Source organism: Anoplophora glabripennis, unplaced genomic scaffold (assembly GCF_000390285.2).
Source record: "Anoplophora glabripennis isolate ALB-LARVAE unplaced genomic scaffold, Agla_2.0 scaffold95, whole genome shotgun sequence".
Lineage (NCBI taxonomy): Eukaryota > Metazoa > Arthropoda > Insecta > Coleoptera > Cerambycidae > Anoplophora > Anoplophora glabripennis.
The window spans coordinates 669,599-697,390 of NW_019416252.1; the positions used below are offsets into that span (position 1 = coordinate 669,599).

The 27,792-nt window shown below is 32.8% G+C and overlaps 2 protein-coding genes and 1 pseudogene across 3 annotated transcripts in view; 2 read left to right on the forward strand and 1 right to left on the reverse strand.

Annotated features, from left to right (window-relative positions):
• On the reverse strand, nt 1-19,824 carry LOC108905850 (START domain-containing protein 10). Its single transcript, XM_018708885.2, has 6 exons — nt 19,596-19,824; nt 6,490-6,604; nt 4,995-5,187; nt 4,806-4,938; nt 3,058-3,325; nt 1-183 (listed from the first exon to the last, which is right to left on the reverse strand). The coding sequence occupies exons 2-6, from the start codon at nt 6,598-6,600 to the stop codon at nt 127-129; spliced, it is 762 nt and encodes a 253-aa protein (XP_018564401.1). The 5' UTR covers nt 6,601-6,604; nt 19,596-19,824; the 3' UTR covers nt 1-126.
• The window catches only part of LOC108905847 (phosphoglucomutase-2), a 26,711-nt gene continuing 5,516 nt past the window's right edge, over nt 6,598-27,792 (forward strand). The window contains exons 1-2 of one of the 2 annotated variants that reach the window (XM_018708879.2): nt 6,598-6,684; nt 26,402-26,759. In XM_018708879.2, the coding sequence (XP_018564395.1) occupies nt 26,431-26,759 (329 nt within the window). In that variant the 5' untranslated portion in view covers nt 6,598-6,684; nt 26,402-26,430. Of the gene's footprint in view, nt 6,685-19,874; nt 20,002-26,401; nt 26,760-27,792 lie in introns of those variants that run through there. The other variant, XM_018708878.2, reaches the window with a different exon arrangement.
• On the forward strand, nt 20,651-21,723 carry LOC111692634 (annotated as a pseudogene).

The following is a 27,792-nucleotide window of genomic DNA, read 5'->3' on the forward strand; positions in this document are numbered from 1 at the left end:
TTCCATTTAAAAAATATTTAATGCGTTTTCATGACGTGATAAGGATATATCTTGAAAGACTTCAGTGTATAAAGTTACTTCTAATAAATTCAATTACTTAGACTAAGTACTTATTTGTGGTTATGGTCAATCGGAATCGGCGTCACATTCCGTTGCTCTCACAGCAGCATCGACGGCCACGCACTGAAAAAAATAAAAATAAAAGGTTTTGAAGTAAATATTGTAAGTATTCAGTATTTTAATGGGCATGGTGTTCCATTCCGGCTGGTACAGGCTTAAAACTGATGGATGGAAAACAGTAAAATCGGTGCTCCGTGTTCTTTTTTTTAAGCTAATGTGGTGCAGACAAATCCAGGTTAACTCGATTGGATTTTAAGTTTTTAAAATAATCAGTTAATATGCAAGTTTTAATGTGTTGTTTTCTCACCAAATTTAATCTACAAGCTCTATGACAAACTCTGACAGATAGTAGCTGGGTTAATTTCCAACTTATATGATGAATTCTTATATGAACGTAGATCCGATTCGTTTTTGTTTAGAAGTTACGAGCATTTTAAAAAATATCATTTCATATTTCTATCAAAGTAGCCTGATAAATAAAAATGATGGTTGCTATAATAACAATAATTATTTTTTGTGTTTAAGGTTTAAATATTAATTAACATGTATTAACCAAATTAGCAATCTTGAGACAAATAATAATTATTGTTGTAGTAACCATAATTTTTATTTATCAGGCTACTTTGATTCAAATGTGAAATTATATTTGTAATGCTTGCAATTTGTAAACAAAAAACGAAATGGACCTATGCTCAATTGTTCATAGATATAAGAAAAAATGTTATTAAAGATTTTCGAGTTGCTGAAATTCAAGTTAGATAGATTAAAATTTATAAATTTTCTACAGAATGTACGGGGGGTGGCATTAAATTTTTGCTTAACAAAATATTGAATGGATTTATGTGTATATGCAGTATTGTTACACTGTTGAAATATCTCAAAAAATTGGTAGACCTTTTTCCGCACCCTGTATATAAATGCATGGTAGTGTAAATCTGTAATATACATAATTATGGATATATACTTTAACTGAACTAAACTTAACCTTACCAAATTTAACATAATCTAATGTTAATCATATGTTATTATTACTGAAAGTGTATTATTTTTATTATGAATTATTTAACACATTAAGCAATTTTTATAACAACATAAAAGATTTCCTGACGTTCTTCATAAGAAATTCTGAAACTGGAAATTTGTTCCTCTGGTTAGTATTTATATTTACTGTATGAATGGATTGTACTCTGGTTCATCTGGATTGAAATTATCTCTTCTTGATTTCTATTGCCTCTCTATATTGACCAAAATTTTCTCTCACCATATTTTTTCTATTGTATTTATCTGCCCTATATTCCGCAACTGCTGATTTTTCTAGGTTATTATTCTTCAAATGACTGTAACAAAAGCCGGGACGCGTAGTCATTCATTTATTAGTTCTCGGAATGGATGGGCCAACTAAAATATTTTCGTCAACACAAATTATCGAAAGTTGAGGGCTTTCAAGTAGGTAGCGTCGTCCTTCGGAGAAATTTACCAATATTTTTAACAAGTTCACTTAGAGTCGGGGCCATGTGACAGACATCTGTTGCGTCTGGGAGGCGCCAGCGTAGAAACCTATATTTTTAATAACGCGCGAAGTCACGAGAAGAGCGTAGAGGTTCCAAAGTAGAATTAAATTAAATTGTGAAATAGATTATGATTGGAAAAGAAAGATATATGATAAGCTGGTTTTTTGACGGATTTTCCAAGGTATAAGAGTAGATTAAACGAGATCGACTAATCCGTTCCGTATTTGCTACACGGAGTCACTAGAGGAGGGCTAGGGTTACTTGTAAGGCACATAATTATTTATATAAAGGTAAATTCAGTCCATTAGATTCCCGCCAATAAGACAAGAACAGAAACTTCTGGACCCAAGAAATGGGCGTGGCGAAGCGAAGTGTCGAATTCGAGAAAGATCTGCAAGAAAAGCAGTTCTTCCTTGGGTTTCACATTGAGCAGTATAATTAACTTTAGAGTCTCGGGTTAATTAATTAAATTTAATAATGGATAAAGTTTTTTCCAAATTTTGCTATGAAGCGCGCATTTCCTGAATCTCAGTACGCTGTCGCGTGTCAATAAATTAATTAACAATGTTGTTCGAGCCGTTATGTTGTTGTTTTGTTTGTTTATTTTGTTTATTGTTGTTAAAACCCGTTCCTGTAAGTTTGGTGTTTCCTTTTGTTTCTCTCAACTTCAGTGTCACCCTGTACAGCCAGTTACTGAATTACATTCTACGTAAGCAATAAATGGCAAGTGCTTGAAATTCATTCTCTGAACATACAACATTTCTAAGTTCCCACGTATTAAATTAAAGTATAATGATAATTATAAACTCCCTTTCGAGAATTAAATAGTAAACTCTTGTGAAATCCAGACTCGTTATATTACTGGTCATAATAGATAATTAATTAAAGGTAGATAATTAAAGCAATAACCCCTCAGGTTACATGACACATGTGCTCCTTTATCCTCATCTTGACAAGTTTTTCCGTTTGTTTAATATAATTTTCGCATGTACAAGGGGGACCAGTCTTCGTGTTCCTTAAGGTGCTGTAGATGATCTGTGCTAAAACGATATTGTGTTTCCCTAAGGTGTGAAATATCTTGTCAGTACATCTTTGTACACAGGGCAGATAGGTTATCACCAGATAATGACTTTTTCCTTGTTCTTAGGTAATCTTCTGATGGCTTGTTAGATATTCATCTAGTTCATGTAGTTTCTAGACCAAATATTCCGGCTGGCAGATTAATAATATTGTTTTAATAATGAACACTACCTTGCATTAATATTTTATACATAGGAATCCGGATACACACTGAGGTATAATATTGAAAAATTTACAAATATACTGCAACTAGTTTGTTCTGATTGAAGTGTTCCTTGGCAATAAATGAAATGGCATTTTGTGGCAAAAGTATCAAAATTGGAAGCCCTGTATAATTTCTACTTACGTCGGAAATGTTCACCCTAGGCGACAGCAGCGTTAATTCTGGATAGATCCAAGGCTTGAACATGGGATTCCTTTGCTGCACCTTCCAGGATTCGTAACCTTCGGCTGCCTTTCTCAACTGCTTAACCACTTTGGGTGCGAATTTTTGCGTGATCTTGTTGACCAGCCATGGAGGCAGCTTACCTTTGGGGTCTGTTTGAGAAATGTACCCCAGGAAACACCCTTCGTCCAAGGTGCGTATCACGAAACCTGTCAAGTGCGAAATTGCTCTAAAAATTCAAAGAAAAATTGCGTGAGTTTATGTTACAGAAGTGCAGTAGCGAGCTGAAAAATGTTTCCAATCTAAAACTTTATACCTTAAAATCTAAAATTAATAAAATCCTGTTTTTAAAGGACCGTACGCAATTTAGGTTGGAAACTTTTTATTGTTCACAGCTGTACATACACACTGAAAGTAGTTTGTAATACATGATACAAATATAAAAAAATTTAGGATAGGTTGCGTTCCATTATCATCGCAATAATTACAACGCAGGTATTAATTAATACGTCTTGACACTTAGGAGCTTGCGATGAGGTAATTCCGCAAACTTGCATGCAAACTATTTAATAAAGTGCTGTTCACAGCGCATTTCCAAACTGTAAGTAGTTTTTACTTTATAGATTTAATATAATTTTCACATGAAGTGATCGATTTTGATGACAGGAACGTTAAATTGTAAATGGGTGTCCCTTTTAGTTTAGATAGTTTATTCCTATTCAGTTGGAAGTAGCAGTAGCAGTGATCTCTTCCATTTCGAAAACTAGTAGGGCAATGTTAAATTAAGTATGTTAAACTTGCCTCCTCGAATCTAACGAGATCTCATTCACTTCTCTATGATTTTTTGATTAATAAGGTCCGAGAGTCAATCGTACATTCCAGTGTTGTACTTTATCTTCATGCAACATTAAGAAAAATTGACTTTAAACGGCAATACATAAGGAATAGAATTTATTTATTTTTATCGAAAAATATCAATATTAAAATACGTGACACCACTTACTTCTCTGTCTATCCCTATCTACGATTATTTTGAAATAACGATTATTTGCGATATACTGACAAATCATCACAGAGTTACGGAATGGATGATTATCCATATTATTATAGAACTGTTGCTGCAAATTTTCTTTATCTCTAGATATGCGAGTATCTACAGTGTAGTATTTTCTCATTGAAATATGTATTTTCTTGTTTTGAACAATACAAAATAACTAGGTAAAAGGCAATGCCTGATTTATTATTTATTTATGTAAGTATGTTAACACAATATCCTGAATCCGTCCCTGGTTTTTGAGTTATGTACGGTTCATCTACGGACCTTACTGATTACCGAGAGTAAGCTACAAATGTTGATCGGAAAACCGATTTCAATATTCTGAACGCTCTCACGTTCACTATTTTAAGGTTATAAAGTGCTTCATTCAGTAACATTATACAATGTTAATGTTCTGTAATAATATGTTTATATACTAAGACATATTTATACAATTAACATGACGAAGAGATCATTTAATGTTATATCTCAATTTCTGGGATTGCACCAGTCTACATCAATGGTTGTTTTAGATAAGAATACTTTCGAATGTGGGTGAGTTATAACCTACTATACTTTAATTTTTAATGCTGTTCAGTGTCTGGCACAAAACATCGCTTTATACTTTTCCTGAAAAATAAACATAAAACACAAAGTCGGACTTAAGACTTACCTTATATATCCTTTCCTAGGAGCATAATCCTTATGGTCAACCGAATGATTAAGGATTAGTTTCTCGTTACCCATATCTAACCAGGACCTTTGAAGAATGAAATCTCTATTTTTCACAGGAGTTGGGCAAGATACTATAAAATATAACATATAAACATCACAAAAAGATCTTCCGGAGCAAACTACTCACAAGCGTAATATCCGACGTCATTATTTGGATTTAGGTATCCTATTTCTATGGAGGCCTGCATATGTTCGTCCCACTCCTTCCTATAGTCTGGGTCGTGAAGCACGTCGAACAGCGTGTTGGCATTCACATTTTGGAAGACTGTTTGTACTTTGACCATCTTAAAGCTACAGTTGCTGGTTGATTTGGTCCATACCTGAAATATACACAGTGTAGCAAAATTCCTGGATTATGTACAATAGTTAAAAATTTAGAACAAATTTTACACCTACAAAAAGGATTTGATACAACTGTTCACTGATGTAACATAAAAATGGAATTAAATTACTTATACAGGGTGTTTTTGGATTAAGTCGACAAACCTTAAGGAGAAATTCCTCATAAAAAAAAATTAAAAAAATCTATTAAACTATAAGAGTTAGGGAAAAAGTGAATGTACACTTTTTGTCAATAATAAACTATTCTATATAAAAACAGCATCATTTTTTATTTTCAGTAGGGCCGTATTAATTTTTTTTATAATTTAACGAGTCTGAGTCCCCATAACTCCGCCACTAGTTGCTTGTGGGACTTCTACTTCTATGGAAAAATGGTATATTATAAGAAGATGTGTCATGCCAAATTTGGCTTAAATACCCTTCTTGATTTAGAAGTTATTTAAAAAATTCGAATTTTAAAAAAAATCTTTAACGCCCTATATTTCGAAAATGAAGCGTCTATGGAAAAAAAATTATACTTGATTTTTTTCTTATTTTTTTATAAGGAATATCTCGTTAAAGTTTGTCGACTTAATCCTGAAACACTCTGTATATTAAGACCAATATTTTATATCACAATGAAAACAATAGTAGACATAAGGAAAAACTAAGACTAAATAAGGAATTCATAAAACAAGAAATAAAGACAGGAACTCAAAACAGTAATTAATAAAAAATTTCATATAAAAGAAAACTATTAACTAAAAATTTAACGACCTTGAAAATAGATACATCGACAGTGACAAACGGAGAAGAAAGAATTGCTAATAAAATTTCTCCGATAGGTAGGATTTGAAGTTATGAGAAAGTTATAGTTTTCAAATATGCGCACTTATTATTCAAGTATGCAAACTTACTTAAAACAAAATGTATGATATTGTTTGAACTGATCTTAACTTTTAGAGTTATATTATGGAAATTTAAATAAATATTTGTATTTTGTATTAATTCATTATAAAATGTATATTGATTGGAAAAAATCAAATGGTTCAGAATTCTTTCGTGAAAATAAAATATTGCAGTAGTCTCTCCTACAAATAGTCCTCCAATAGTTTAATTCGTACTTGTTGCGCCATCTTCAAAACAAATCAAGTAAGAGGTGTAACGCAGAACCGCTAGATGTCGGACCCGTCCCCGTCCGCGTCTCTTATCGAGCTGGCTCTGACTTGACAATCGGCGCCTGCTGCGACGCTCCGACGTCTTCACGGCTACGCATTAAAAAAATACAAACGCATAAATACCTTGGCGCCCCCCTGGTCGTACTCCAGCTTCCAGTTCGTGTGGTCGTCGACCAACAACTTCAGCATGTCGAAGTCGCTGTCCTCCGCTATCTTCACCACGCCCGGCTCCATCCTCCTGCAAGGAAACGACACTCTTTAGAAGCGAAAAAGGAACGCTCCGGCTCTCCATCGGCTCATACTGCACTATCGCAGAGGGTATGTTAATTGTTGTATATTTATCGATCTTATTTTGTTTTGTTGTGCGGTTGGCGTTTGTCTGTGTGTGGCGAGCTCACTTCACGACATGGCCTGACATGGATTGGAGCGCCTCGCTCGACGCCTGCCGCGATTTGGACTGAGGCCTGTTTACTATCTAGAACGGGGGCGTATGTACGGGGCGCATCCAATGAAGTTCAGACCGCCGTTCGGTAAATAGTAGGTATATAATCTGTATAATTTCAACCGCTAAGGAGTCGCAAAGCGAATAACATCGAAATTATTAAAAACATTGAATACCAATATACAGGGTGACTGAGAACTTATGGTTAGCCATTACAAGAAAACGGAAAGAGAAAATAGGAGACCGCTTAAAATCTCGGTTAACTTTTCCGGACAAAGGGTTCATCATCAAAATTATTTCTCCCAATTTCATAAATATTTTTCATCATGTGATGTCAATCACATCTTTTAAAAGATGTTCTTCGACATCTCCTTCCCTTCGAAAGATATTAAATACTGATTTTGGCTGCGTTGCCGAGGAAAACGTGCAAATTTAGTATATTCTTTATTAAAAAAAATTTATTGCTTTATAGAAATTGGAAAATGATTTGTGTTAATAATAAATACAAACTACGCGAAGCGCAAATGGCTCCATCGGTCGCGCTGCTATAACAGCTGGATTGTTCGTCGGTTGTCTCACCTATGACACACTGATGAGGACTAATAAGTCCGTAACCGGTCTGCGCCTGGTGGGTTATACTGACGAGCAATCCTAACTGTTGCACTGGGTGTTGCGACTGTAATTCAATGCCGGTCGGGGCATATAGCCCGCGGAGTAGTTGTTTCTCGCAACACTGGCAATTTATGAATACAAACGTTGAAGTATCTTGTTTTTCGTGGGTTACCATGGAAAACAAGATAAAATCAGTAACAGACTTGATCGAACTTGTGGTTTTTCTAATTTTACACCTATTAAACGAGAAGTGGTATAATTATTTTTTTAATAAATCAAACGGTTTTTGGCATACAAGTAAAAGTTTTTTTTTTAATGGAAACTATTGTTGACCAATGACCATGGCTAAATTGAAAAGGGGAAGTTCTGCGCTTTCCAAACATTGATCATTGATTAAAGATAAATGTGTGAAATATTTGCAAATTATTTGACCAAAATCATGGCGCCAAATGTCATACATATGTGAAATATAAGCACATGACAAATATCTCCTTGGATATAAATATAAATAGGGGAGTTTTAGAAAGCACAATCCAGGTTGCTCCATCTATGATCGTGTTTTGGTAAATTGTAGGTATACAATTTTTCCTGTACAGTTGATGTGACAATTTTACCCTTTTTGTTCGAGGCGGAAAATTAAAAAGCAACATTATTTTAACAAATATTTAATAAAAAGTAGTTGGCTAATCTTCAGATAAATGCAGTGAGTTTGTAAAGAAGGTGTTCCTTCAGATGAATTTCAATTATTTTTGGCCTATAATATTGACATCATTATGTCAGCTACTAAAGGACAAGAGGGTTCGTCTAATTGTTGACATTCCCCATATTTTTCGAGGAAGTTAGGCTATCGCTAAGGTGGCAGCAGGATAGAATTTATCAAATTTAAGAAATGGTACCTCAAAACTATTCTTTTTCTAACAAAGGATAATAAAAGCACGTTTTCCAAATTTATGGAAAATATTTTGAACATAAACATTTTTATCTTATTGATTATTTGGTTTATAAAATAGCAAAAGTGTAACTAACGTACACCGAAACAGTTTCTTATTCGTTTCGTAATAAAATGCGTTGCTTCTTTCTCAAAAAATCGGTTTCTCGACTCTTCTTTTTAAAATGAGGTTCAATTTATCTGATTGTGTAGGATTTTTACATGCATTCTAAAACAGTTTTGGCATGTGTGATTTTAAGTATTCTAAATGTACTTGTTACACCTATTACGGTGATCCACAGACTACTACGATTTTTTTTGCAATCAAATTTTTTCGAAAATCCTTTAGGGATTTTTTTTATTAAAAATTTGCCAACGAACGTAGCGTTCTTCAGCATCACTTAAAACTCCTATAGTCCAAATTTCATCAATTTTTATGGAAGAATTATTTATTTTATAGATCCTCGAAAAGTTTTATTTATTGAGTTTGTGTTTCCGTTAAAAAATGTAGAAAGCATTGGAAATGCCTGAATATTATTGTTAATCTACAATATTGTTCCTCGAGTTACTTTACAACAAATTTAAGTATTAACGTAACTTGATAATGTTTATTTAAACAAATTACATAAAAAAGGAAAAAGTTCAGTGGGATCAGGTCTGGGGCCTCAAGTGGCCATCCTATAAGCCCTATTCACAGATTTGTAAAATGGGTATTTAACCATTACCGGTGAGGAATTATGCACAAGACTACCGTCTACTAAAACGGCAAAAAAACTGAAGATCCAAATAAGGAAAGAATGTACTGAAATCAGCTGAGGTCAAGAAAAGTATAGAAAAATATTTTGCGGCGGTATGAAAAATGTATTTAAGTTGTTTCTATTTGTTTATATTCCAATATTTAAACTGCAAATGCTTTTCCTTTATGTAATTTATGTTTTGAGCTATTGTTTTTACGTTAATATTTTAATTTGTAAAGTATGTAGAGGAACAATATTGTAGATTAACAATAATGTTCGGGTATTTCCAACATTTTTTAACAGAAACACAAATTCAGTAAATAAAACCTTTGGGCTCTATAAAAAAGTTATTATTTTATAAAAATTGATGAAATTTGAGCCACCGGTGTTTTAAGTGATGCTGAAGAACACCACCTTGTCATATTTTTAATAAAAAAATCCCTAAAGGAATTTTCGGAAAAACCGATTGCAAAAAAAATCGTAGTAGTCGGTGATTTGCTGCTGAATCATGGTAATAGTTTCGTGCCAAAAATTTTTTAGTTGGGTGTCATAGTTCCTAATGGGCCACACTGTATATGCCCCATTCAAATATATTAACAGCAAAAGAGTAGACTGCAATAAATATGTATTATTTTCTTTAATGACTCCATAAATGTCACCAGTGTCAGAGATATTTTGACAGTATCACAACACGGATTTCAGTTTAAAAAATCTACACATAGTGCAATAACTTCCTTTTACACTCAACTGATTAATTTTGTCGACCGAGGTGAGTGCCACGCTGGGATATTTTGCGACCTCAGCAGGGCATTCGATTATGTAAATATTGATAGACTTTTGTATAAGTCCGAAAAATACGGAATAAGAGGATCTGCGTTATCATGGATCTCTAGTTTTTTAAAAAATAGAAAACAATCGGTTAGAATGACCTCTAAGCATAGTCAAGAGATTCGGGAGGTATGTTCTCGGCAGGTGGATGTTACGGTTGGAGTGCCTCAGGGTTCTGTTTTGGGCCCTGTGTTGTTTCTTCTGTACATGAATAACCTGGAAAATTGTTTACCTGACGGCGTTTCGGCAACTTTGTATGCTGATGACACTTCCTTAATTGTATCTCGACCTGAAAGCGATATTTTAGAAAGTGCTTGTAATGGTGCTCTTCGTGACCTAAATGACTGGTTTAATTGCAATTTTTTGTACCTAAATAGTGCCAAAACTAGTCTGTTGAGATTTCATACATCTCAGAACCGTAGTAACCTTAAACTTAATATTAAAGCCGGTAATGATATTTTAGGGGAGGATAGGAGTGTAAAATTTCTCGGTCTAATAATTGATGATACTATGACCTGGAAGGATCACTGTTTTGCACTTACATCAAAGCTTGCTTCTATATGCTTTTTCTTTCGAAATGTAAGGCAGAGCCAATTAATATGTATCTATTATGCTCAGGTATTTGCCAGATTAAAGTACGGTATATGCTTTTGGGGATTAGGTGCAATGACCTCTGATGTATTTTTATCCCAAAAGCGAATTGTTCGTTGTATGGTTGGGGCGACCAATCAAACTTCATGTAGAAATATCTTTCGTAGGCTGAGGATACTGACACTCACCGGTATATATTTGCTGGAAATCTGTACATTTATTTATGACAATTATGATACGTTTGGTAAACAGGGTGATCGCCACCTGTACTCCACTGGAAACAGAAATAATTTTTATGTTCCATTTAGAAGGCTTAATATAGCAAGACGATTACCTGATGTAGTAGGTTTGAGTATATATGATAGGTTGCCTTTGGATGTAAAACTCTGTAAAGGTAGAAAGGCTTTTATTGGATCCTTGAAGGCATTTCTGATCGAGGGATGTTTCTATAGTTTAGACGAATTTTACTCTGAATGTATTTAATTTGATTTGTTGATTGTTTTGTGTAAGTTTGTGCTTATTGTTATTTTTTCTATTGACGGATTCTATATAAATGTAAATGTTTATCTACAGGAATAAAATGCTTATCTATCTATCTAGATTGTCCCGGATATATAGAAATAATTATTTTCGTCGAACGTTATTTTTAACTCCCGTGTTATTTGCGCAAATCAAATTTGCTCCAAATATGTGTAACAGTTACTGTAAATAAGTGAATGTTAGTCCGTATTAGTGAAAGAAAAAATATTTGTACGAAAACATGTTGAATTATTATGACGTTATTGGAAAAGGAAATTATAATATAAATATTTGTGCCATATAAAATATTGGGGTTTTCGAACGTTATTTAAGTTTTAAATATATTAAGAACGCATAAAAATAAATAAAACTGGAATAATATCAAGGATACTAACGTATCTTGAATTTCCTTACTTTTTTACTTACCTATATTTATTTAAAACTTTTAAGTGAAACACCCTGTACAAATATCAAATTTTTAGCGTAATTACACAGTTTTTCAGAATTAGAAAAGACCGAAATAAATTGTCACCATCTATTTTTAGCAAGAGAATTACGTATATCTTAAATATCTTATCTACAACATAGTATTTGTATACAAACACAATTAAAATTGTTTAAATAACTTACAGTTGTATGTGCCATCAGGATTACAGGTGTCAGATGCTAGAGAGCCACACATTTTTATAAATAAAAAGAAACATTTCAAAGGCATAATAAAATGAAAAGCTAAGTATATTCCACTTGTTTTCCTTTCTAACTACTGAAAAACAATTTATGTGAGAGAACATCCTTTATTACTAAAACCACTAGTTTTATTACGTCCAGCTCTCAGCAGCTACTTTAAGATATAAATAAGCTTTTTATTGATTGAACGATTAAATCCTTCTTATCTACTTATCATGATTATACTGTCATTCATGAAAAAGTTTTGATACCTCGTCTTAGAAATCATAATCTCTTTTTTGTGTTTGTATGTTTATAATTATCGAAGTATCAACTGAAAAATATTTTAGAAAATTATACTTTGCCAACAATCTAACGAGAGCATAGGTAAACCGACGTACAGCAAAAAATAGGGCATCAAATTTATACGGTTTGCCAACAGTGTGTAGATAACAAATTTTATTCGCTTATCCTTACGTAATTAACACAGGCAATTGTTTTATTCCTCGAATAATTCGCCTAATGACTTTTTGAGGTCGACCGTGAATCGAAATTAAAACTGTATCTATGTCCCGTTGTAAATAATAGAATAGCCAGTGTTTTGACGTAAATAAACAATTTGCACTTCTACCTTTCCATAATATTTAACACTCTTTGGCCTAGAAGCATTAGTCATACGGATGCTAAAATAGGAAGGTGGTTCCTTAAATTTTGTCAGGTTCGTCGTCTTTATTCTAACACTGTTCAATTTCAGTTATTGTCCAAATTTCGAGGTAAACTGTACGTATAAGTAACTGAAACTATTGATTTTAACATCGCCAAGAGCTGCGAGACGTGTAAACAGAATCTGAAGAACGGCACGTTAACAGATTAAAACTTATTGACTTCTGACATTTGCCCGGACCACCAGTTATTAAAGGGCAATGTAATTCATTGAGCTGGTAATTGAACCAATCAACAAGAGGAGCAGCTTGAGCGAACATGAACTACGAATATTCCGAACATAGGCATCAGACAAGTTTATAAATGTATATTTCATATGTGTATTACAGCCTCTGGTATCTACATGTTTGTTTAATATACAGGGTGATTTGTGGAATACAGATTTTTACATACTCTAGTAAAATACAAAAAACAACATTTTGATGGTCGATTTTTTCAGTGTTTTTTGTTATCTTACACTTTTATTAACTATTTTATTATTGGTATGTTCGTATATGTGTATATGTTCACGGAAATTATATCTGGTTTGACAAGAAATTATATTTAGGCATTTTTTTAAGTGTTTTTTCAATATACAGGGTGTTTCTTAAATAAATGCGTTACTTGAAAAGAGTGATACAGGGCACGAAAATGAGCAACTTTTATTAAGCAACTGATGGTCTAAATACTTGTTTTCGAGAACATTTATTTAAAAAATTAACCATAAATGTAAATCGTCCCTGTGCATCGTGTGCACGTGCGTTGTGTGTCGCAATATTACTTAGCCTTAAAACTAACAGTACCGTGTGGCTTGTACTACGGGAACAGTTATTACAAGATCCCGATTTTACAAGCAAGGTACTATTTACGGGTGAATGTTGTTTTACTAAAGACGGCATACTAAATTTTTTAAGGTCGGGACATGAGGGGCAATGGATATGTAGGTATACAATTTTGAATATTGTTGGTTATAGTTTAATATTATTGTAAATGATAATAAATCATACCAATACACGGAATCACAATGATGTGGAATCTGTGGACATTCTTTGTTCTGTTCCTGCATTTTCTGACATTTACGCGAAATCTTGACATGAATGTGAAAGTTTTCCTACAAAATGTACTTTTCTGTTCCAAAGACTACATATTTAGGTGTCCTTGTTAAGGAAATTTTATTACATTTTGTATACATCACCACTTAACAATAATATTAAAATATACTATAACTAACAATATTCAAAATTGTATACCTATATATTCATTGCCCCGCATTTCCCGACCTTCCCCTACTACTCGTTCGCGTACGCGCGCTCGCCCGTTTTTGAGCATGTTTGGAAGAATTTTTCACCTATATCATTTTATCGGGAAATTAGAATACAGGGTGTTCCTAAATAAGTGTCGCAACGGAACACTGTATATTCCTCTTGTAAAAAGAAACATTCTCTTCCTCTTCCATTTTTCTCTACGGGTTTTCGTTTTCGAGATACACGGTGTCAAAATTTTCATTTTTTTTTAATTTTTTGCCAATATCTTAGGAACCGTTTGAACTACAGGACTGAGTTTTTGTACACGCATTACCACTATTAATAGTTACTTTTTTGCACCTTTCTCGAATTCGTTGAACGTGCCAGTGGTGGAGATTTTAAGGTATCGTAAGGGTTTTTCCCCCCCCTAACTTTTACGCCACTGGAAAAATTGACATTTGAGAGCAAATTCTGAAGCGCCAATGAATATACACAAAAAGAGTTCTCTTGGTTCATTGCTCTAAAGTCAACCGTTTTCAAGAAATATGACATTTTATGAACAAAAACAAACATTTTGCTAACGTTTCGAAAATCTTTTGTGATTCAAAAGATAGATAGTAATAATTAACAAGTTTAACGAAATTCAACAACATTTGCCACAAGTAGCTATTAATAGTGGTAATGTGTGTACAAAAGCACAGTCCTGTAGTTCAAACGGTTCCTAAGATATTGGCAAAAATCTGAAAAAATTTTTTGACACCGTGTATCTCGAAAACGAAAGCCCGGAGAGAAAAATGGAAGAGGAAAATAATGTTTCTCTTTTCAAGAGAAATATACAGTTTTCCGTTGCGACACTTATTTAGGAACACCCTGTATACGTTTCGTAGTATTATACTTCTACTTTTAAAATCCAACTGGAAAATTTAAATCGGACCACCTCCAACGCATCCAGAAACTTTGCAAAATAGTGCACCAAAAAATTCAAATTGCAATTGTGCCAAAGCTAATGGTCCGACAGCGCCTGCTTTATGCACACTTAAAGTACAATGAATTTTTAAAAAAAGGCTAAATTTTCCGATTTTTTCGGGTTTTCTTTGTTTCTAATTATCCGATGGGATCGATCGACCTCTCGTTTCATTCGTATTTCGATTCTCTACAAATTGTCTCTTTATAGCATTCAAATTGCTTGGTTAGTTTAGGTTTTATAAGCAAAAAACTATAGAAAATGCGTTTTTTACATAAAAATGTTTATAAAAAATTAATTAATGGTAAATTGTAGTAGGAAACATATAAGCATATATCTGCAGACTGTCTTTTACATGATAGTACAGTCCGTTTGCTACTACTCGTAGTATTTTTGTCACAAAATCACTTATAATGCTCTATTGATTGGCCTATTTGTTTATCAAAGTTGGTTTTAAATTCAAAGAGGAGGAAATTGAAAATGTAATAATATACAGGGTGATCCATTGAAAAAAGGGGTTGGGTAACGTCGAGAAGAAACAGAACACCTTGCATAATCAAAAATAATTAAAATGTGAATTGATTTGATGCAACTTGATTGAAAGTATTTTTTGTGTTGTTGATACTAGCAGATGTGCTTAAAGTATTAATATTTGGACAAATTATTTTTTAAGATTACGGGAAACCAAATATTAACCAAGGCGATAAGATTTCGCCACACTTAAATGAATCATGCCAATCATTTTTAATCGACAACTTAGTTTGTCAATATCAATTAATCTATTAAGACTATTTCTCAAGGTTTCCAGATTCAGGTAATAAAAAACACCATTAATTTCAGTTATATTATTATATATGCGGCCGCAGCGATCAGTGGCGTGCTTAATGGCAAGAACGAAGTTACGCTGCATATCATGCTAGACTAGCGCATCTTGGCGAGTTGTACCCCCACTAACGTTCTTTTTATACGAATATTTCATACTGTACTAAACTTGTCAGGTTTTTTTAGGCGGTGTTACAGTAAAAGCCGTAATAAAATTTTATTAAACACGATTTTGGAGGTTTCGTTTTCTCAGAGACATGACACAAATTCGATTCCATAGTAATAGAGTTATTTTTGAGGCAGAACGTCACTCGAAAAAACTGGTGGAGGCTTCTGTGATAGGGAAATGGAATTAAATTATATTTATTTCGCACTCGATATTTTCTTAATTAAAGTGGCATTCATTTTTTATCGTATTTCAATTTCCCGGGAAAGAATATGTCAGATAAACTGTGAACGCGTTTTTAGCGAATTGTGGATAATTCATTAAAAAAGGGAATTATACACCGTGTCCCATTTTAGTCGATCACCCCGAATGACTTTGAAGGATGACCTCCAATTGAAAAGCATTCAGAACAAAAGTTGTAAGGTTTTAAGGGGGCCGTACGATAATGATATTGGTTTTGACCTAGAGGTCAAACTTAGGGGTGATTTGGAGGTCAACCTCAGAATGTCAAATAGAAACCCCATTTATTTTATCCATAAATAGAAAGAGCAGGAAATTCTTCGTTCAGAGATGTATATTTGATCTTAGGTCAGATTGACCTCTAGGAGCCTTATGAAGGTCAAATGAACTTTCCGACTGAAATGTTCACATTTTATGGCAAAGGTTGATTATTTTTTGTGGTAAATTCCGTACAAACTACCGTGGTCATGATAAATGGTCTAATTGTGATTCTGGCCTTGAGCCCTGGGGTCAAAAGGGGTCATTTAAGCTGACTTGACTTTCAGGGGGGCCCCTAGGGTCAATCTGACCTAAGATCAAATACATATATCGGAACGTAGAATTTTCTGCTCTTTCCATTTCTGGATAAAACCAATGGCGTTTCCATTTGAAATTTCTGAAGTTGACCTCCAAATGACCCCTAAGTTTAACCTCTTGGTCAAAGTCAAGATCATTATCGTACGGTCCCCTTTAAATCTTAGCAATTGGCGGTCATCGTGCAGTTATTCGGGCGATCGATTAAAATGGGACATGGTGTATAATGATATTTACACAAATTTTGACACTTGTAATCCATTATTATTATTTTTTTTGGCCTTATCACAGAATAATACAGACGCGCAGTTCTTGCCGAAATCTATTGTTTTAACGGATTCAAATTTTGTGACGTACAAGATATATTTTTGGCAGTACCAGAGCGCAAAATTTGGAACGAAATAAACATTGCACCAGAAAAATGCAATATATTTCTCAAACGTAGAAATTCATTAGATCTATAATTTAAAAGCAAAATTGTAATTTTCAATTTGTACAATAAAGGTAAATACAGGGTGTCCCGAAATTAATGCAACAAAATTTAATCATAGATTCTTAAGACAAATTTAGGGGACCCGTATTTTATCTTTTTGGCAAGTGGCCCCCTCTTTCGGAGTTACAACCCCTGAAATCTGCCCCTAAGAAGCCTTTTTTTATGTCTCAGAACCCTGTTGTACGAGAATCACTAAATTTGGTACACAGGGGTTTTATGACATGTGGAATCTAACTGTCCTACGCTTTTTGGCGAGAAACCCCTTTAAGACACTTTTTCGTGGGCCCCCTTGTCTTTGGAACCAAACAAATTTGGTCGCAAATTTGATTTTTTTTTTTAATTATTAGTTAGCTTGAAAGCCTTGAATTTAAAAACTTTTTATCACATGATATTTTTTTCATAAAACGCAATGTTTTTGAGGAAAATGGTGAATGCATATTCGATCACATTTTGAAATTTTTCTCGAAAACATAAAAGTTTCTAAATTTAATGGCTTTTTAGCGGATTAATAATTTTTAAGAAATTTAAATGAGACCATTTTTTTTTTGGCCAACGAAAAAGTTTCTGAAGGGGGTTTCCCGCTAAAAACCGTAGGACTGTCAGATTCCACATGACATAAAACCCCTGTGTACCAAATTTAGTGATGCTCGTACAACAGGGTTCTGCGATATAAAAAAATATTATTCTTAGGGGCGAATTTCAAGGGGCTGCAACTCCGAAAGAGGGGGCCACTTAGCAAAAATAAAAAATACTGGTCCTCTAAATCTATGACCAAATTTTTTTGCATTAATTTCGGGACACCCTGTATATGACTACTTCTTAAATTAAACTAATTTTGATTAAATTTAAAATTTAAAATTAAAACAAATTTAGGGGACCCGTATTTTTTCTTTTTGGCAAGTGGCCCCCTCTTTCGGAGTTACAGCCCCCTGAAGAATAATCTTTTTTTTATATCTCAGAACCCTGTTGTACGAGAATCACTAAATTTGGTACACAGGGGTTTTATGACATATGAAATCTGATGGTGCTACGTTTTTTGGTGAGGAACCCCCTTAAGACAATTTTTCGTGGGCTCCCTTGTCTTTGGAGCCAACAAAATTTGGTCGCATATTTAAATTTCTTAAAAATTAAAAGTCCACTAGAAAGCCATTAAATTTAGAAACTTTTTGCCTCTTTATACTTTTTTCGTAAGAAAAATGTCAAAATGTGATCGAATGCATATCGTGATTCGCCATTTTCCTTAAAAACATTGCGTTTTACGAAACAAAAAATCAAGAGACAAAAAAGTTTATAAATTCAATGGCTTTCTAGCTAACTAATAATTTAAAAAAAAATCTAATTTGCAACCAAATTTTTCAGATTCCAAAGACAAGGGGGCCCACGAAAAAATGTCTTAAAGGGGTTCCCCGCCAAAAAGCGTAGCGCTATCAGATTCCACATGTCATAAAACCCCTGTGTACCAAATTTAGTGATTCTCGTACATGGTTTTGAGATATAAAAAATACTTCTTAGGGGCAGATTTCAGGGGGCTGTAACTCCGAAAAAGGGGGCCAGTTGGCAAAAAGAAAAAATACGAGTCCCCTAAATTTGTCTTAAGAATCTATGATCAAATTTTGTTGCATGAATTTCGGGACACCCTGTATACACAAAAAAACAAAGAAATGCAATATTTATTACATAACAGGCCGGTTTGAAGAAAAGAAAATGAAATTTTAAATAAATAATTCCTTCTCCTAAAAAGTTCAGCCCCGAAAACCCGTTCAACCCAGAAAAGTTAACACTTTGGAAACTTATTATGTTTTTGTTGCAATTGTTGACTTAAAGTAGATGGAAAAAAATCTAAAAGCTCTGCCACATTAATTGCAATAAAGCCAATATTTTTGATAATAATTATTTAGTTATTAATAAGTTATTGCAAACAAATAAAGGCACTTCGGCTTGATACTGGGGAGATGTCTCAATTTCATTTTCATGTTATTTTGCTTCTTTTTAAGCCACGTGTTCTTAGATCTGACAGCTGACCGTGTTGTCCACTGGCTGATTTTCTCTAAAACCGTAGACAACTGTATTTACTTGAGATTAGGCGGACCCTCTTGTTCTAAATATCTAATGGTAATATCAGTGTTACAAAAATAATATGACGTACGATTAACTTGATGGATTTGACCACTCTTTTGTCTTTGTACGTTGATTTTTTAAGCACCTTCATTGTCAAATTACATTTTGTAATGGCATATGGCGGGAAACTGGCTTTCCCACACACATATTTTCAGATTTGTTTGTCATATCTCATATACCAATATGAGTTCATTTATTCAGGCTTCTCATTAAAGTTTGTAATGGTTACATTTATTTTCCTCTATTTACACAAGGAAAGCAAAACATTCTTTGAAGTTATGCCGCCTGTATCGCTTTTTCAGGTAATTTTCTTCGTGTTTTATTTACTTTATTTTAGAAAATCACACTAAGATCGATAAATATAAACAAATACTTAACACAATCTTAACACATTTTATTTGTTGCAATGACTGCATCCGCATCAAATTTGATAAAATATCGGTAAAAATTAATTTATTAAAACAGTTTATTATGTGACTCATTCAATTAGTGAAAGTTTCTTAACACCCGGTATAAATTTGAGTCGGTAAAACAATTTCACGCTTCACTTGTTGATCCAGCACTTAACTAGAAAAAAATCTTACCTTGATATATGCCTCGTGTATTGGAGTTGAATGAGTTTTTAAAAATTCCTCCACGTAGATGACATATGTGGACGAAAATTTAATCTCTTTGGTAAAAAAAATGCTCTACCGCGAACAATACTATTCACTCCATCTCACCACGGCGTAAATAAATATTTCCGTCGCTGCTCGCCTTTCAAACAGTCCGCTACTAGTGACAGTCTGTTTATCAAATCTCAGATAAGATTCCACGACCAACCAACCGAGTCGGAGCAGTCCAAATGACGCGTCCACGGAGAAGGCCTGCGGGTTTCACTTTCGAATCGTGCGGGCCGGCTGCGATTTTCTGTCGTAGGGTCGTTGGGATGAACGTTTGACGTATGTGGATGACGGACACGTGAAATTTTGACAGTGCGAGGTGTTTTCCGTGAGTACCTTTTCATTATTTTAACTAATCAGTCGGGTTTCACTACTTACTGTGATTCGCCGAGCAGAGTGTTATTTTTTCGAATCGCCAGTGGCGTGATTTGGGTTCGGTTTTGCTGGGTCCAATTTTTTGCCGATTCAGTGACTTTGTAGTATTCACGCGATGATATTTGAAAAAGGAGTGTTACTGATTAAAAAAAGAACAAAACGGGAGAATTTAGGAAACAATTTTTATCAACAAATAAAAAATGCCTAATTACTAAGGCTGTCAGAACTGAGTTTCGGTGCATTATTTCTTTTTTAAAAAGGTTAGATTAGGTTTAGTTTCAAGTTAGATTTCTATTAAATTAGATTCGGTGTTTGATTGTAGATTATACTCTTTAAACTAAGAGGAGCGTTTTGAATATTGCGCGCCAAAATGTTGGTTTCTTATTGGTTAATTTCGAACCCACTTTACACTGCTAATAAATTTTACATTTTGACATTTGTTGTCATTTTGCCTCTTAGTTATCATCAGTTCGTTGTCATTGTGTTTTTACCTGCTTTTCTATCTATTTATTATCCCAGTTAAGTATAATTCAGTTCTTATCAGAACTAAACAACTTATTATATTGTTTGCCATCCGTTTTTTTTTCAATTTTCCATTGGATATGGATGATGTGCCGACCACGAATAAGGCAGGTGCTGGAATTACATCGCCGTCGCCCCCAAGGAAACGAAAACAACTCAGTTTGGGGCATTTATCTCTGGCAGAAAAACAAGCAATATTGAAATTGTACAAGAAAAGCCTAGATGATGAACCTACTCTTAAAACTGTCCAACTTGTATCCAAAATAGCGATGACATTAGGTAAATTTATATTAACATTATCTTTTGTTGAACTATATTACATATTGTACTTTTTTAAGTGTTGCAAAATCAACAGTATATCGAGCCATAAAACAGTATAGATCTACTGGAAGGGTGTCTACTTTCAAACACTGTGGTGGACGACCTGGGATTATTACATGTTTGGATGAATCAATGAAGAATTCCATAAGGCGTAGGTATAGTACACAGTTTTTTCTTTAAAAATGAGATCCCCACTTTGGACAAAATATTAACCTCAATAAAAATTCGTCAGGATTTGCCACAGATGTCCCGTTCATCATTATACAAATTTATAAAACAAATTAATTTCAAGTAAGGTTGAAGACATATCTCAGAGCAAGTATAAAAACATTTTATTTTTTTTGCAGATACTTAAAACGAAGTCGTAAAAGTGTGTTGATAGAACGTGATGATATAGTGAGATGGAGACATGACTACTTGACATCAATTTAAAAGTTTAAGTCTGAAGGTACACCTATTTATTATTTAGATGAAACATGGTTAAATGAAGGTCATACAAAAGAAAGGGTATGGGTTGATAATAATATTAAAAACAAACGTGAGGCGTTCAATGAAGGGCTGTCTATGGGATTAAAAAATCCGGCCGGTAAAGGAAAGCGTCTGATCATCTTACACGCTGGCTCAGAGGAAGGATTTGTTGAAGATTCGTTATTGATTTTCGAAGGCAAGATGAGTGGGGATTATCACGAGGAAATTAATGCAAATGTATTTCAAAAGTGGTTTTCGAATTTTTGAAAAAAATACCAGATAATTCTGTTATTGTAATGGACAATGCATCATACCATAGTCGAAAAGTAGAAGCTATTCCGACAACATCAACAAGAAAAATTGATATGAAGGCATGGCTACAATAAAAAAATATCGAATTTGAAGAAGGTATGGTGAGATCGCAATTATTGTATTTAATTCGCCAAAATAAAGATAAATATAATTTGTATACAACTGGCGAAAAGGCAAAAAAAGAAAATAAAGTTTTCTTACGATTACCGCCATATCATTGTGAATTAAAGCCTATAGAATTGATTTGGGCACAGGTGAAGAATGAAGTGGCAAGCAAAAATAAATCATATACATTGAAGGACGTAAGGGAACTACTAATAGAAACTCTTAATAATTACAAAAATGAACTGGAAAAAATGTGTAGAACATGTGATTAAGGAGGAAGAAAAAATGAGAACACTTGACGGTATTATGGACGATCTCATTGAACCTTTAATCATATCAATTAATAATAGCGAGAGTGATATGGATACTGACTCATCAAATAATTCAGAAAATTGTTAAAGACATGATTTGTCCCTCATTTTTACCAATAATATTAAACCAATATTACCAATTTTACCAATAAATTATAAAAACTTATTTTGTTACTTTGAACACCTGCAGATGATATATTACGAACGAAGTTCAGTTATCAGTTATTTGGCAATTACCCGGTAACTTAATAAACGTAGTTCGTAGAAGTGCAACAATTCAAAGTAACAAAAACACCATTATATGATTACTCCAATGCTAAATGTAAAAATGTGAATCAATAAATTTTTTTTTAAAAAGTGAAAACTGGAATCAATCATTTATATATGTTTGGTTCGTAGTATATTATTTCATTCATATTCAGTTTTTCAATGTTATGTAGAAAGTACCTATCTACCTACCTACTTTAAAAATATATTTATATAAAAGTTAAATAAACAAAGAATTACATATTTACTCATTGCACATTATTTTGAATAGGTACTTAATAACCCCATTTAAAAGTAATGAAAACTTATTGTACTCAAAATGAGGCTAAGCACTTGCAGTGAGTATATACTTGTTAGTCTGATGCTATCTGGGGTAGTTTTTAGTAACTTTTGCCGTGTAAATTTGTCTTTGGCATTCACTTCTTTTAGTTTAAAAATAGACTATAGGATAGTTTAAGATAGATAGATAGATAGATAGATAGATAGATAGATAGATAGATAGATAGATAGATAGATAGATAGATAGATAGATAGATAGATAGATAGATAGATAGATAGATAGATAGATAGATAGATAGATAGATAGATAGATAGATAGATAGATAGATAGATAGATAGATAGATAGATAGATAGATAGATAGATAGATAGATAGATAGATAGATAGATAGATAGATAGATAGATAGATAGATAGATAGATAGATAGATAGATAGATAGATAGATAGATAGATAGATAGATAGATAGATAGATAGATAGATAGATAGATAGATAGATAGATAGATAGATAGATAGATAGATAGATAGATAGATAGATAGATAGATAGATAGATAGATAGATAGATAGATAGATAGATAGATAGATAGATAGATAGATAGATAGATAGATAGATAGATAGATAGATAGATAGATAGATAGATAGATAGATAGATAGATAGATAGATAGATAGATAGATAGATAGATAGATAGATAGATAGATAGATAGATAGATAGATAGATAGATAGATAGATAGATAGATAGATAGATAGATAGATAGATAGATAGATAGATAGATAGATAGATAGATAGATAGATAGATAGATAGATAGATAGATAGATAGATAGATAGATAGATAGATAGATAGATAGATAGATAGATAGATAGATAGATAGATAGATAGATAGATAGATAGATAGATAGATAGATAGATAGATAGATAGATAGATAGATAGATAGATAGATAGATAGATAGATAGATAGATAGATAGATAGATAGATGGCTTTATTTGACCATTTGATATAGAATAGAATATTTATGGCAAGTCAGAATACACAAAAAATGAACACAAAGATAAAAACTAGTAGGTGTACATAAATAAAATTACTAAAAAAAAAACAAGAACTTACACACAACATAAATAAATAAGTTAGATTGGGATAAGTTCAGTAATCTAAAGAAGTAGAAGAAGTACCGGTGAATCTGTAGCTAAAAGGAACACGTTTTTCATAAAAATGACCTTAGTAAAATATTCATCTCTTAGGAGATACAATCTCTCAAAGTTTCCAAAGGAATATGGAATAGCGGCTAAACCACAAAAAGGTATAACAGTCGAATTTTACACAAATTTTAGCTGCAGATTCATCGGTGCCATGTGTGCTACTTTTGAAAACACCCTGTATGTTAAGGTGCAATTTTATTTTTTATTTTAATTGAAGCAACAGTATATATTTTTTTGTATCACTATATTTAAAAAGAGATGCATGAAAATAACGACAAAAAACAACTTTAATCAATCCTTCCTAGTATTTTTTCTTGAAATTTTGAGCATTTTCCAGAAATATATTTCAGTGGAAATGTCAGGGTTATCCCATATACTTACATATGTAACTGTTGGAAGCACCTTATATCCCGCTCTTTGTCTGCTTAGAAAATTTTCCAGTTTTTATCTACTATACCCAGCAGGCCATTTTTCTTTAATATTCGTAGAATACATATACAGGGTCTCATAACTCGTAAACTTTAACACCCTGTAGAACGAAAAGGAGCAATAATTGATTAAGGCATGTTTGGCTCAATCACTATATTTTGACGTTAACAATATGCCATTAAACTGTGTACCATTATTAATGACCCACCCTGTATAGAAAATTAATTATAATTGGAACAAAATAATTCACTTGTCTATGATTTACCCCTGACGAGTGTGTATTTTTTTTTAATTTGGAAAATTGGAAAAAATCAACCGTTAATGGTAAGAGATACCCAAATTTTATTGAGAAATGGAACTTTTCTTTTGACGAAAGTTGAAGTTTTTAAAACCAATGCATTTGAAATCAATACAGTTTTCTTTAAAGGGTGATTAATCTACATTAAGAAATCAATTTTTATAACCCTGTAATACTACTGTACATCATTTCTCTAAATATAGCTCGGTTGTTTTACATTATTTATTATACTGAGGCCACACAAATCAATAAAATATGTCTCATTATCAGATTTCCTATACACAATTCCCAAAACTTAGTCTTTAGACTATATTCTTTATAATCAATTTAAAATTGCGATCATTGTCTAAAATTGTACTGTATTATACAAGGTGTTAACGAAATAAGTAGGTACTTAAAATTGGAGAGTATGTAAAACATTTCGAAATATGATAAAAACCTTAGTAGAGTTTTTGTCAGTGGCGGCCCCTAAGGGAGATCCAGCCCCTTAAAGGGGTAACTCAGGAAACAGTTTTTATTTAATAACTTCAAAACGGTTTAATATTAAATCGCGAAATTTTGGGGTTGTATTACTATTTATATGCTTAATAATCGGTATAATATACAAATCAAAATTTGCTACAGGGGTCTAAGAAAATGCGAGATCATTGGACAAATTTACAATTTTTTTTACTTCCTGAACCGAAATTATGAAAATTATCATATTTTACATAAAAAAGGTACTCTTATTAGATTTTAATAGCATTTGCCGTTTTCTAGTAAAATCCATTTCAATAATTCATTACTTGCTCAAAAATTCCTACTGCAAAATAAATGTATCAAATTGTGCCATGAGAAAAAATGACTATTTTTATTTAATTTTCCTTTTGTACTATTATTATCGTTATTGTAATTGTTATGTAACTGTTACTAAATCAGGGTTTAATATCACAGTTAAGTAGATAGTTTTGTAGTAAACAGTAACATAAATAATTTTGAATAATTAAATGTTATTACTATTATTTTTATTTGAAAATCAAAAAATATAAAAAAAAGACCCATGAAACATAAAATTTTTATTGTAAATGTAGTTTCACCGTTGAAAGTAATTTTCTCATGGCACAATTTGATCCATTTATTTTCAGCAGAAATTTTTGAGTACATAATGAATTATTGAAATGGATTTTACTGGAAAACAGCTCATGCTATTAAAATCTAACAAGAATAGGTACCTTTTTATGCAAAATATGATAAATTTTAATAATTTCGGTTCAGGAAGCAGAAAAAATGGCGTATAAAAAAAATTGGAAAATTTGCCCCATGGTCCCGCATTTTCTTACGCCCCTGTAGCAAATTTTGATTTGATTTGTATATTATGTCGATTATTAAGTATATAAATAGTAATACAACCCCAAAATTTCGTGATTTAATATTAAATCGTTTTGAAGTTATGCAATAAAAACTGTTTCCGAAGTTCAAGGGGCTGTATTTCCCTTAAGGGCCGCCACTGACAAACACCTACTAAGGTTTTCATCATATTTCGAAATGTTTTACATACGCTACAATTTTGAGTACTTATTTCGTTAACACCTGGTATATTTTGACAGTGTAAATACTTAACTTTTAGAAAATTACTAAATAATTTAAATTATTATTGAGCAACCAAAAAAATTGAACTGGTAACAGTTACACTACTGTGTTTCATTATGCAAGTGTCATCAGTTGATTAATAAATATCCCGCAATAAATATTTCATAAATAAAAATATATGATAAACTTATCAGAGAAAACTGTAATTCGTAAGGCAACAAAAACCTATTGTAGATTATTATTGAATGTGCGAATAACAGTTGGTTTAAGTTGTAGGACTGTGAATTACTGCCGTGACAATGTCGTGCATACGAACCGGCGACACGGAGCTGGACCAAAAGGTCCATGAATGGCTGACGTGGGACAAAAACGAATCTACCTGCACCGCCTTAAAGGTCCTGGTGGCCAAAAATAAAGTGGAGGAGTTAAAAGCGTGTCTTTTGAATCGGATATCCTTTGGAACGGCAGGTTTGAGGGGGAAAATGGCAGTAGGCTATGCCTGTATGAACGACCTAGTGATCATACAGACTGCTCAGGGATTCCTCAAGTATTTGGAGGGGAAAAATGTTAATCTGTTGAAGAAAAATGGGATTGTGGTGGGATACGATGGTCGACACAACAGCAAGAGGTGTGTAAACGATTTATATGCACATATATCATAATTCTTTAAGTTCCTATATGGTTTATTTTTTGTGTGATTAGAGAAAAATTTGTTTGTTCAAATCAGGCGACTGAGGAGGCCACTTCATACATTCATAAAATCTTTAAAATAAATAATTATTTTTAGCATCAGTTATTTTTATTAAATTGTGGCTATTACAAAATTGCATGTTACATTAACTTAGTGATTATGTTTTATTGACATGGCCTTAGTTATCAACCATATCCCCTGTGACCAAACAATATTTAATACTTGATTATCTTCACTTACATATCGTTCACGATATTTTCTATATCAACAAAAATGAAAGGTGAATCAATTATCTATAGAACACTAGTATTTATACAGGGTGTCCCAAAAGTGACGCCCGTCCTCCTAGGATTTGACTAAGGAGACAAAAACGAATTGAAAATCAATAGTGGAAAATTTTCCGATTACTTTCCGTCGTCGAGTTATTCAAAAAAGTATTCAAAAAACTAAAAAAGTGAAAATCCATTTTTTTGTCTCAAAACTGAGGTCTGTGCTTATGGGAACCAAGACATATAATTTATAACCAATAGTAGATAAGTATAGTTTTCGGTTGTCAGTTGTACCTGGGTGTAAGGAATTATTTTAACCTGAAAAGGATATAGAAAAACATTTTTATAATAAAACAAACTAAAACCATTATGTGCTTAAGTAATAGAAATTGTTTTTACAAAAGGTGTTCAAATAAGTTGGCTTCTACTTCAAGACAAAGATTATCACGATTCAACATTGAAGCATGAACTCTTTGTAGCATCTCTTGGTCTATTAACGCGACAGCCGCGTATATACGGACTATAAATCTTTTCTTTTAAAGAACCCCAAAAGAAAAATCTAGGGGATTCAGATCTGGTGATCCTGGAGGCCATGGTCCACCTCTTTCAATCCATCTGTCTCGGAAGTTTTGCTTCAGATAATTTTATATTCGTAAACCATAATGTGATGGAGCTCCATCATGTTGAAACCAATAATTTAG

Excerpts from the sequence above, each read along its gene's own strand:
- LOC108905850 (XM_018708885.2), bottom strand. The coding sequence starts at position 6,600 with ATGGAGCCGGGCGTGGTGAAGATAGCGGAGGACAGCGACTTCGACATG. Across the intron at positions 5,188-6,489 it reads ACGACCAGGGGGGCGCCAAG|GTATGGACCAAATCAACCAG; the intron begins GTATTTATGCGT and ends TGTATATTTCAG. Across the intron at positions 4,939-4,994 it reads TGACGTCGGATATTACGCTT|TATCTTGCCCAACTCCTGTG; the intron begins GTGAGTAGTTTG and ends TATATTTTATAG.